The sequence below is a fragment of the Trichechus manatus genome, unplaced genomic scaffold (assembly GCF_000243295.1).
Source record: "Trichechus manatus latirostris isolate Lorelei unplaced genomic scaffold, TriManLat1.0 scaffold00212, whole genome shotgun sequence".
Taxonomy (NCBI): domain Eukaryota; kingdom Metazoa; phylum Chordata; class Mammalia; order Sirenia; family Trichechidae; genus Trichechus; species Trichechus manatus.
In genome coordinates this window covers 3,094,915-3,106,319 of record NW_004444148.1, presented here as the reverse complement: position 1 = coordinate 3,106,319, position 11,405 = coordinate 3,094,915, and the positions used below count along the sequence as shown (strand labels likewise).

The window sequence follows — 11,405 nt, the reverse complement described above, 5'->3', positions numbered from 1 at the left end:
AGTTATCAAAAATGGAAAAAATCAAAAAATAGGACAGATGAAAACTGTTGTTATTACTGTTTAAACAGTAATAAATAATCCAAGACCACCCACCTTTTGGAGTATTAATTTTAAAAATTATGCCTCCAAGAACTCCTTTAAATATCACAGCCAATAAAGTAAAATAAAATAAATATGAGCATAAATTTTCAATTCAATTAACACAATTGGAAGAAAGACACTATCCTAAATAGAGATTCGTAGAGAAAAATTTTTCACTAAAATTCTACTAAAACAAAAGCCAACTATTAAGTCCAAGTATGATTAGTTTAATTTGAATGCAGGAGCTATCTCAAAAAAAAATCCAAGTTACTGTTTTCCAGATATGCCTGCAACAACTGTGAGAGAAGGAAAATGACATGAATAAAGACACTGCTTACTTTCTCCTACTAGAACTTTCACAATATAATTCAGTCCTGATGTATTAGTGACCTGAGATCCATTAACCAATTGCATTTATCACTCGAAAATTTAAAAGGAGTCTTCCCTTCTTTAAAACACACACATGTGCGCAGGTGCATATACATTCTGATCTTAATCTCAGGCACAGCAAAACAAAGCTGATTACCAAACCAACATATACTGAATTGAAAACTGGGCAAAAATGGACATTACAGTAAAAAATGTTGTACCAGCTATTTCTTTGTCTGGTTTAGAGATGGTCTTATGTGTTATTTTTTAATTATTTTGAGAAAATTAGTACCAAATTAATTATATAGAGAGACAGACACTCTAAGTGTTCATCACACATTCAACATATATAGAGCATATATAGAGCACAGAAGCAAAATCACAAAGAAAATCTAGACTTTTACTACAAAACGGCGTGATCTTTACTGGTGCTCAGATAAACAAAGAGGTAGCTAAAAAATTGCCACCATTTCTCTCAAATGTCATCAGTTATATAAGACCTCAAGATACATTCTAACTTGAAAAATCCATCCTTATAAACAGTTAAGACAGATTAATTTCATCTATTTCATAGTATCGAGTCTTCCCCAGATGTTAATAACAGGCAGAAGTATTCAATTTTAGCTTTTTGTCACCAGAGACAACTGCCACATCACTGTGTAAGCATGATAAATCATTTTATTAGTCAAATATTTGAATTCCACTCAAGTGCACTTAATAAAACAGCACTATACACCATAATTTGAAATTTAAGATAAGATCTCTTATTGGAAATGGGGTTTTCAAAAATACAACTAACAATGATTTCAAATTACGTTTCATTGCTGTTCTAACGAAAATCCAAAGAGAATGATTTAATTGCTTCCAGCATCTCTGAAAGATGATCTAGTCCTTTAATGTATTAAAATAGAAGTAATAAAATAGACTCCTGAAATCTAGAATCTGAAGTACAGTTAGAAAATTAAAATCAATTTTGTATGATTAATTCAAACTATGGTTAAATTGCAAAGGGACAGCTCAGGAGTTGATAAAATTTCAAATTAGATACATTTGGTGAAAAAACATAAACAAATGCAGGTGCATGTAATGTTTACATTGCGTTAGATTTTTCAGACCCACGTATAACGTTTAAGTCCTGAAATCCTGAACATTTAATTTCTGAAAACACTGCTTGCTAAGGAGGAATTTAAAAAAAAAAAAAAATCCAACCAGACTGCATCTAAAATGAGGCTGTATTTTCTCCTTTTATAAAATATTTTTGACTCATAGCACAAAAAATATGCACAGAAAGACATTTAGAACTTTCTATCCCTTTTTAAGATTGGGGGATCACTGATCTTGAAAAACTCCTTCTACTGGCTTTGCTTTCTTCAGAGTCTTTCTATTCTTCCAAGGGCTTTCCTACAGATGTACATCAGCTGTGTATACTGTATAAGTTATTTGCCTGTTCATGCAATTTAAGAGGTGGCTTGGTTGGACATTGGCTTGGTCTTTAATATTTATTTCTGGTAGGATTCTCTAACTTTCGCCTGCAGTGCATCACATGTCTTCTTGGCATCGCCTAGAAGCATGGCCGTGTTAGGTTTGTAGAAGATTGGATTGTCCACGGCAGCATAGCCAACACCCAAAGTCCTCTTCATAACAATGACCTAGGAACCAAAGAGTAAGTGAGAGAATGTATTTTGCAGACCTGGTTAGGATGCGAAAGGCACTCAAATATGGCGCTCACTTTGTACAAGGTAATTATTCAATACAGAGACTTTTAAAATACACACGGAGTATTTTTAAATGCATGTTTACACCGTAGTAACTTTAATTTTTAAAACGGGCTCATACTCTTCTATCTATTAGAGGAAAAAACATGTTAACAATAGTTATCTCTGAATGATAATATTACAAGCGATTATTTTCCTCTCAGAGCTTGTATCTAGAAAAACTATGTATAACATTTTCTAACTTGAAAAATAAACATCTTCATATGAATGTGGTAAGAGAACAAACTTAGTGCAGAAGCTTCTGCTACAAATACTAAAATTATGCAACTGAGTGGGAAAACAGGGCATGTTTCCTACTCTGTCACTTTACAAAGTGTACTAGAAAGTTCTAGGACAAAACCCCGTTGGAAACAGAGCAATACAGCTTCTTACGAGGACAGAGCTCATAAACTATGCTCCTATAAAATATAAAGCAAAATGGGAAGGTATAGGTCAATCTATAATACTGATGTATTATAAACATTCACAATTACACATATTATGGATATTACTGTCATGTTGACTATCAATTAAGTCTGCCCTTAATGAAATGAAAAATCTTTCTATGATCTTCTAGGACATCTAATCTATCCAAAAATGGAAGCAGTGCAAATTTATCCATGCCTTGTGTAGCATTAGTACAGTTATATACTCTGCAAACTCTCAAATACTGATTAATGAGGCAATAATTTTTATATACATGAGTTATTTCATATCTACTCCCTCATCACAAATACTGTCGTAAGTTTTGAACTCATCATATATATAATAAAAAGAAACCAAAGGGGAAATATACATTATGTTATTATGATTTTTAAAATGTAGATATGATTCAGTAGTGGTAAAGAGATGTGCCCACTGCTGGAGTAAAGGAAAACTCACAAGTCTTTGCATTCTCTGAAATCTAGTAATTAGCTTTTTCAGAAGTAATGTGTGTGAGCAAAGCTCACTTCCCTATGCATTAAGTTATTATGTGGGATTCTAAATCACCTTTCTGCTAGGCACTTCATAATGACATAAAAATTCCCTTTCAAAAAAATAAAAGACTTGGGGAACATCTTGCTCAACTGGCATTACACAGTTTATAAAGACAATGTTCTACATTCCACCTTGGTGAGTAGCATCTGGGGTCTTAGAAGCCTGTGAGTAGCCATCTAAGATACTCCACTGGTCTCACCCCTTTGGGAGCAAGGGAGAACAAAGAGAACAGGATACAAGGAAAAGATTAGTCCAAAGGACTAATGGACCACGGCTACCAAGGACTCCAGCAGACTGAGTCTAGCACAGCTAGATGGTGCCCACCTACCACCACTAACTGCTCTGACTGAGATTACAACAGAGGGTCCTGGACAGAGCTGGAGAAGGATGTACAATAAAATTCTAACACACACAAAAAGACCAGATTTACTGGCCTGACACAGACTGGAGAAACCCCTAGAGTATGGCTCCTGGACACCCTTTTAGCTCAGTGGTGAAGTCACTCCTGAGGCACAGCAGTCCAGGGACAAGGACTAGAACACGGGAGGACAGGAAATCTGGTGATAGGGAACCCAAGGTTAAGAAGGGACAGTGTTGGCATGTCATGGGGTTGTTAGTCATTGTCATAGGGCACTATGTGTACTAACTGTTTAATGAGAAACTATTTGTTCTGCAAACCTTCATCTATGGTACAAAAAAAAAAAAAAAGAAATATCTATGAGATCAAACTGACAACAGTAACTCAAAAGGTTTGATGGGAAGCCTAGGTAGGGGACAGTGAGTTGAAGATAATGGTGATGGAATAATTTGGCAAAGGATAGTAAGAATAGCAGCACAACTGAAGAATGTAATCGATGTCACTGAACTGTACGTGTATAAATTTTTGAAATGGTGTAACTTTGGCTATGTATAGTTTCACTAAAAAACAAAGGTCCTCCAAGGTTGAGAAGAGAGAGTGTTGACATGTCATGGGGTTGTTAACCAATGTCATAAAACAATATGTGTACTGACTGTTTAATGAGAAACTATTTGGTCTGTAAACCTTCATCTAAAGTACAATAATAAATAAATAAATAAATAAATAAATAAATAAATAAATGAAAGAAATATGCTCATTTTCATATATGAAGGTGATGATACTGACTCACTGTCCCAGAGGGAAGCCATCTGTTTCACTGGACTAGATCTGGAACTCAGCCTTTTTTCAGCTGTGATTAAAGATTCTGTTAATCCATCTACATAATCTCATCTGGTTCTACATGTGACCAGGGCACATTCACTCAAGTTCTCTGGTGGCCACAGAACAAAGAGAAGCTGAACACACGGAAAAAAAACTGGTTGCCATCAAGTTGATTCTGACTCATAAGGACCCTAGAGGACAGAGTACAACTGCCCCATAGGGTTTCCAAAGCTGTAATCTTTATGGAAGCAGACTGTCACATCTTTCTCCCATGGGGCAGCTGGTGGGTTCAAATCACAGACTTTTTGGTTAGCAGTTGAGCACTTTAACCACTGTGCCACCAGGGATCCTTTGGACATAGGGAACTAGGTCCTAAACATGCTCTAACTTCCTGGGCCTCCTAAAAGGCATCATAACTTCCCATTAAGTGATCAAGGAAAGTTCTATGCACATATTTTAAGTAATCTTTGACTATTAGAACAAAAACACAAGTCTAAAACTTCACCTGCTTTGACTTCCAGACCTCGAGGACTGGCATGCCTGCAATAATAGAGTTGGGGTCTTCTTGAGCTGCTGAATTAACAGTATCATTAGCTCCAATTACCAGGACCAAATCAGTGTCTGCACAGTAAAAGAAAAAAGAGAAAATGTAAAACTCAAATGGGTCACTTTCACTTCTTTTCAGGCAAATTATAGTGATCTGACTTTATAATCACAAAAACAACAAAAGCTAATATTTATAGGACGCTTACTGGTGCACAGTACTAAGAGCTTTATCAGAGAGGTTAGGGAACTTAGCCAACGTTACACAGCTAAAAAGCAATAGATCCTGCGTGTGAACCTGAGCATTCTTTTTTTTTTTTTTCCCCATCCTCACCCCTCCCCCACCCCGTAACCATCAAAGATTGTTTTTGTGTGTAAACCTTTTCATGAGTTTTTATAGTAGTGGTCTCATACAATATTTGTCCTTTTGTGATTGACTTATTTCACTTAGCATAATGCCCTCCAAATTCATCCACGTTGTGAGATGCTTCGCAGATTCATCACTGTTCCTTATCGTTGCACAGTACTCCCTGTGTGTACGTAAATCTTTATCCATTCACCTGTTGATGGGCACTTAGGCTGTTTCCATCTTTTTGCTATTGTGAGTAATACTACAATGAACACGGGTGTGCATATGTCTATTCATGTGACAGCTCTTATTTCTCTAGGATATATTTCTAGTAGTGAGATTGCCAGATCATATGGCATTTCTATTTCTAGCTTTTTAAGGAGGTGCCATATCATTTTCCAAAATGGTTGTACCATTTTGCATTCCCACCAGCAGTGCATAAGAGTTCCAGGCTCCCTGCAGCCTCACCAACATTTGTTATTTTCTGTTTTTTGGATTTCCTGCCAGTAATGTTGGGGTGAGATGGTATCTCATTGTGGTTTTGATTTGCATTTTTTTAATGGCTAGTGATCGTGAGCATTTCCTTATGTGTCTGTCAGCTGCTTGAATGTCTTCTCTGGTGGAGTGTCTGTTCATTTCCCTTGCCCATTTTTTATTTGGATTATTTGTCTTTTTGTTGTAGAGGTGGTGGATTTTCCTGTAGATTTTAGACATTAGACCTCTGTAGGATTTGTCATAACCTAAAATTTTTTTTTCCAGTCTGTAGGTTCTCGTTCTCTTTTGGTGAAGTCTTTTGATAAGCATACATATTTCATTTAGCTTATCTTCCGGAATTTGTGTGTTGTTAGTTATGGTTTATATCCTGTTAATGCCATGTATTAGGGCCTCTAGCGTTGATCTTATTTTTTCTTCTATGATCTTTATAGTTTTTGGTTTTATATTTAGGTCTTTAATCCATTTTGAATTAGTTTTTGTATACGGTGTGAGGTATGGGTCCTGTTTCATTTTTTTGCAGATGGATATCCAGTTTTGCCAGCACCATTTGTTAAAAAGACTGTTTCACATTTGATGGACTTTGGGCCCTTTTCGAAGATCAGGTGACCACAGGGGGATGGATTTACATTTGAGTTCTCAATTCTGTTCCATTGGTCAATTTATCTGTTGTTGTACCAGTACCAGGCTGTTCTGACTACTGTAGCTGTATAGTAGGTTCTGAGGTCAGGAAGTGCGAGTCCTCCTACTTTAGTCTTCTTCTTCAATAGTACTTTACTTATCCGGGGCCTTTTCCTATTCCGTATAAAGTTAATGATTAGTTTTTCCATCTCTTTAAAGAATGCAGTTGGTATTTGGATAGGGATTGCACTCTATTTGTAGATTGATTTGGGTAGAATTGACATTTTCACAATGTTGAGTCTTTCTTCCATGAGCAAGGTATTAAATCTGAGCATTCCTGACTACAGCCTGTGCTATTATGCTTTCCCCCTCCAAGTGGATCTACCAAATCTAAGTTTATAGTTCTTTTATTATCCCAGAATGATCTTGCCACTCACATTATTTTATAAGATTTGCATTCCATTTTCAACTTTTAGAATGACCACGTAAGATGCCCACTGATGTTTAAAAGACAATGGTCTATGAGTCTATACTCTCTTCAAGCTGTGTCCCTAATTCCTGGAACAGGCTGGTTTCACACATAATTTAGCAGTGAATTTTGAAAAGGGGCATAAAATTAAAATGGACTAAATCCTCTCTATAGGGACTATCATATAAACTACCTTAGAACTTTGCCAAAAATGCCATGTGAATCTAGACATGCACACGATTTCATTATTTTCTATAATAAACAATAGTTTTTTAAGTTTACAGTGGATACTTGCCAGAGGGAACTGGTTTAATTTTAACAAACATGACCTTGAGCCAAACGTCATTAGCATTCAACATCTACCCAATTCCAGCCATAAACTACAGCACCTTATCTACTAAAGTCCTACTACTTTAAAAAAAAAAAAAAAGTTACTTCCCTGAACATGAACTGGTACAACTGGAAACCACTAAAATCCAGATACTAGCAGGACGCTAAATTATCAACAGAAGCAATTTTATAAATAAGGAAACTAAGATTGAATACCAAGCTCAAGGTTACTAGTTAGTAAGAGTCAGGAGTTGGGTTCAAAATTCAGGTCTACTCAGAGCCCCAGTCTTCACCTCTACACTACACTACACTGCACTGCTTCCCAGGATTTCACCAATCCTCCAGATCTTCTCAGAGAAACAAAATTTAGCCATGCTGCCTACAAAGTACCTTATTCAATACTGTCTTTCACTTATTTTCAACTGCATACTATACTATATGCAGGTATTCTTCATCTGACTTGTAGGTCTTCACTGATCCCAAGGTTTGTATCCTAAGTCTGGTATTCCTTTATTCACATTAACAATATTTAAACTTCACCACTGCCCTCATCACTTACCTGGGAAATCATGGTTGATCTCATCCATCTCCAACACAATATCATATGGCACCCCAGCTTCAGCCAGCAGCACATTAAGCTGACCAGGCATCCGGCCTGCAACTGGGTGAATTCCAAACCTAGACATGAAACAAATGAACAGCTGGCCTTACTCGATGGGCCGAAATGTGCACAGACCCCAATATCACCTCCAAATCTGCACACGTTGTTCTTGGCACCTCTGTTTCTCCTGGTACTATCTGATCTCTACAGGCAGCAATAAAATTAGTCCAGATATATAGTCAATCTACAAATACTAAAGCTGGAGATTCAATATCTAAGTATACAGAAACTATAACTCCCCTCAGGAAAAAAAAAAAAAAGTGCAATTTTAGAACCAGACTGTTCCAAGTATACTTTAAGTGCAATAAACTTCCAATAACATTAATAAATAATGTCACTTTACATTTAGTAAGCATTGCGTTCTCTCATGAAACTTCCTGATAAATCCTTAAATTTAAAAATGTATGTATGTCAACCTGGAATTAAGTGTTTCCCTTGAAAAATCAACATTATTCCATGAAATGCATTCAACTCCACATTCAACTTTAATCTCTCAGTTCAAAGGTAGGAAAATCAAATACTGTCATGTGCACGATGTCGAAGGCCTGCACTCTTTCAGAGAGTAATATGAAGTGGTACTCCACAAAAGAAATGTGAGAGTGAAACACTGGAATGTTTAAAAGGCAGAGCGAATGATACAAAAATCAGAGTGCCATATTCTTATTAAGGCAAAGGAACCTGAAGCATATCAGAAATTTCAACAACAGACATAATGGAATATTTGAAGTCCTTTAATCCAACCTTTCCCACTGTATCAATCTCTGTCTCTTCAGCACCAGGCACAGTGGGTTCAATAAAAAGCAACTGAGTGGACTTCCAGCTTCTGGTCCAACACGTAAAGAGCTTAGAAGTTGTCACTCCTGTCCTCAAAATAACAACAAACTGAACAAACTGAAAATCAATAACTCTTCTTAGATCTATCAGAGAACTGAGGTCACAAAGCAAACTGCCACTGTGAAAACTGGAGAGACGGCAGATTCAGAGAACCACAGCTTAGCAGAAGCCAAAACCACCACTGGAGCCAGTAACTGGTAGGAATACATAGAATAATTAACTGGAGACTAAGTGTGGACTGACTTGAGAGAGAATTCTGGGAGGCTCTACCTTAGGGGAGCCCCACACTATCTTGAGTCCTACCCTCCAGGAGCCCCACCATGTCCTCACAATAAAGAGTGGGGGAGAAAACCACCTCATGTTTCCTTGCAGAGAGAGGGCAAAATGAACCATTTTGAAATAGCCCAGAGCATTCTGTTCTCTTTAACGAAGGCCTACCTGCACAGCAAGCTATTTTACTAGAGCCTAACAAACATGTGGAAAGAGAAACCCCCAACTCCAGCCCTCTCTAGCCTTTATGTATCATCTAAAGGGGGGAAAGAAGTTGAGAAGCACTTGTGAAGGTCAGAGCCCAGAGGTATAGCCCACTAAAAGAATGAGACCTAATCATAAGATTATGGAATCCTTCCCCTCCTCTCAAATCTTTTTTAAATTATTATGCTGTTGTTGAGAATATACACAGTAAAACATATACCAATTCTACAGTTTCTACATGTACAATTCAGTGACATTAATTACATTCTTCGAGTTGTGCAACCATTCTTGCACTCCTTTTCTGAGTTGTTCCTCCTCCATTAACATGAACTCACTGCCCCCAAGGTTCCTATCTCATCTTTCGAGTTGCTGCTATCAATTTGATCCTATTTAGATAGATCTTAAAAGAACATAACACTCAAGGCAGATATTCTTTACCACTAAAACTAAACTATTGTTTGGTTTGAAGACTTCAGGTGTATTTTTGATTTAAGGTTTAAAGATTATCTCAGGGCAATAGTTTCGGGTGTTCATCCAACTTCCGTGGCTCCAGAATGACTGGATTACATGAGAATTTCAAATTCTGTTCTGCATTTTCCCCCTTTTTGATCAGGATTGTTCTATAAAATCTTTGACCAAAATGTTCAGTAATGGTAGCTGGGCACCATACAGTTCTGGTCTCATGGCAAAGGAGGCAGTTGTTCATGGAGGCAATGAGCCACACATTCTATATCCTCCTCCTATTCCTGACTCTCCTTCTTCCTCTGCTTCTCCAGGCAAATAGAGAGCAATTCTTGTGCCTTGGATGGCCGCTTGCAAGCTTTTAAGATCCCAGTCACTACACAATGAACTGGGAGGTAGAACAGAAGCACTAAACATGTTATTAGGCCAATTAACTGGGATGTCCCGTGAAACTATGACCTTAAACCTCTAAACCAAGAAACCAAATCCCACTGGGTGTTTGGTTGTACATAAGCAGCCTCAGCAGCTATTTTTTTTTTTTTTTGTAGTTATTGTAAATATATCTATTACACAACTTTTACCAATTCAACTTCTTGTTGTGTTGTTGTTAGGTGTCATTGATTCTGACTCACAGCAACTGTATGTACAACAGAACAAAACACTGCCTGGTCCTGCACCATCCTTACAATTGTTGCTATGCTTGAGCCCACTGTTGCAGTCAATGTGTCAGTCCATCTCGTTGAGGGTCTTCCTCTTTTTCGCTGACCCTCTACTTTACCAAGCATGATGTTCTTCTCCCGGGACTGGTCCCTCCTGATAACATGTCCAAAGACGTGAGACAAAGTCTCACTATCTCCCCTTCTAAGGAGCATTCTGGCTGTACTTCCTCCAAAACAGACTTGTTTGTTCTTCTGGCACTTCATGATATATTCAATATTCTTTGCAAGCACCATAATTTGAATGCATCAATTCTTCTTTGGTCTTCCTTATTCACTGCTCAGCTTTTGCATGCATATGAGGCAATTAAGAATACCATGGCTTGGGTCAAGCGCACCTCAGTCCTCTCAATGTGAGAGCTTTGTTTTTTAACACTTTAAAGAGGTCTTTTGCAATGCGTCATTTGACTTCTTGACTGCTGCTACCACGGGTGTTGATTGTGGGACCAAGTAAAATGAAATCCTTTACAATTTCAATATTTTCTCCATTTATCATGATGTTGCTTATTGGTCCAGTTGTGAGGACTTTTGTTTTATGTTGAGGCGTAATCCATACTGAAGGCTGTAGTCTTTGTTCTTCATCAGGAAGTGCTTTAAGTCCTCTTCACATTTGGCAAGCAAGGTTGTGTCATCTGCATATCATAGGTAGTTCATGAGTCTTCCTCTAACCTTGATGCCATGTTCTTTTTCTTTTTCACATAGTCCAGCTTCTCGGATTCTTTGTTCGGCGTATAGATTAAATAAGTACGGTGAAAAGATACAACCCTGACGCAGACTTTTTCTAATTTTAAACTACACTGTATCCCCTTGTTCTGTTCGAATGACTGCCTCTTGGTCTATGTATAGGTTCTACATGAGCACAATTAAGTGTTCTGAAATTGCCATTCTTCACAATGTTATCCATAATTTGTTATGATCCACACAGTCGAATGCCTTTGCATAGTCAATAAAACACAGGTAAACATTTTTCTGGTATTCTCTGCTTTCAGCCAAGATCCATCTGACATTAGCAATGATATCCCTCATTCCAAGTCCTCTTCTGAATCTGGCTTGAATTCTGGAAGTTCCCTACCGATGTACTGCTGCAACCAC

At 37.4% G+C, this 11,405-nt stretch overlaps 1 protein-coding gene and 1 long non-coding RNA gene across 2 annotated transcripts in view; one reads left to right on the top strand and one right to left on the bottom strand.

Annotated features, from left to right (window-relative positions):
- Positions 1 to 11,405, top strand: part of LOC111822786 (uncharacterized) — a 63,585-nt gene that overhangs the window by 16,143 nt on the left and 36,037 nt on the right. The gene's annotated exons all lie outside the window — the stretch shown is intronic.
- Positions 1,633 to 11,405, bottom strand: part of LOC101357845 (NAD(P) transhydrogenase, mitochondrial) — a 53,985-nt gene continuing 44,212 nt past the window's right edge. Inside the window, exons 10-12 of the mRNA XM_023742516.1 lie at positions 7,726 to 7,844; positions 4,868 to 4,983; positions 1,633 to 2,099 (exon numbers count right to left, since the gene is read on the bottom strand). Of these exons, the coding sequence (XP_023598284.1) occupies positions 1,950 to 2,099; positions 4,868 to 4,983; positions 7,726 to 7,844 (385 nt within the window). The 3' untranslated portion in view covers positions 1,633 to 1,949. The remainder of the gene's footprint in view (positions 2,100 to 4,867; positions 4,984 to 7,725; positions 7,845 to 11,405) is intronic.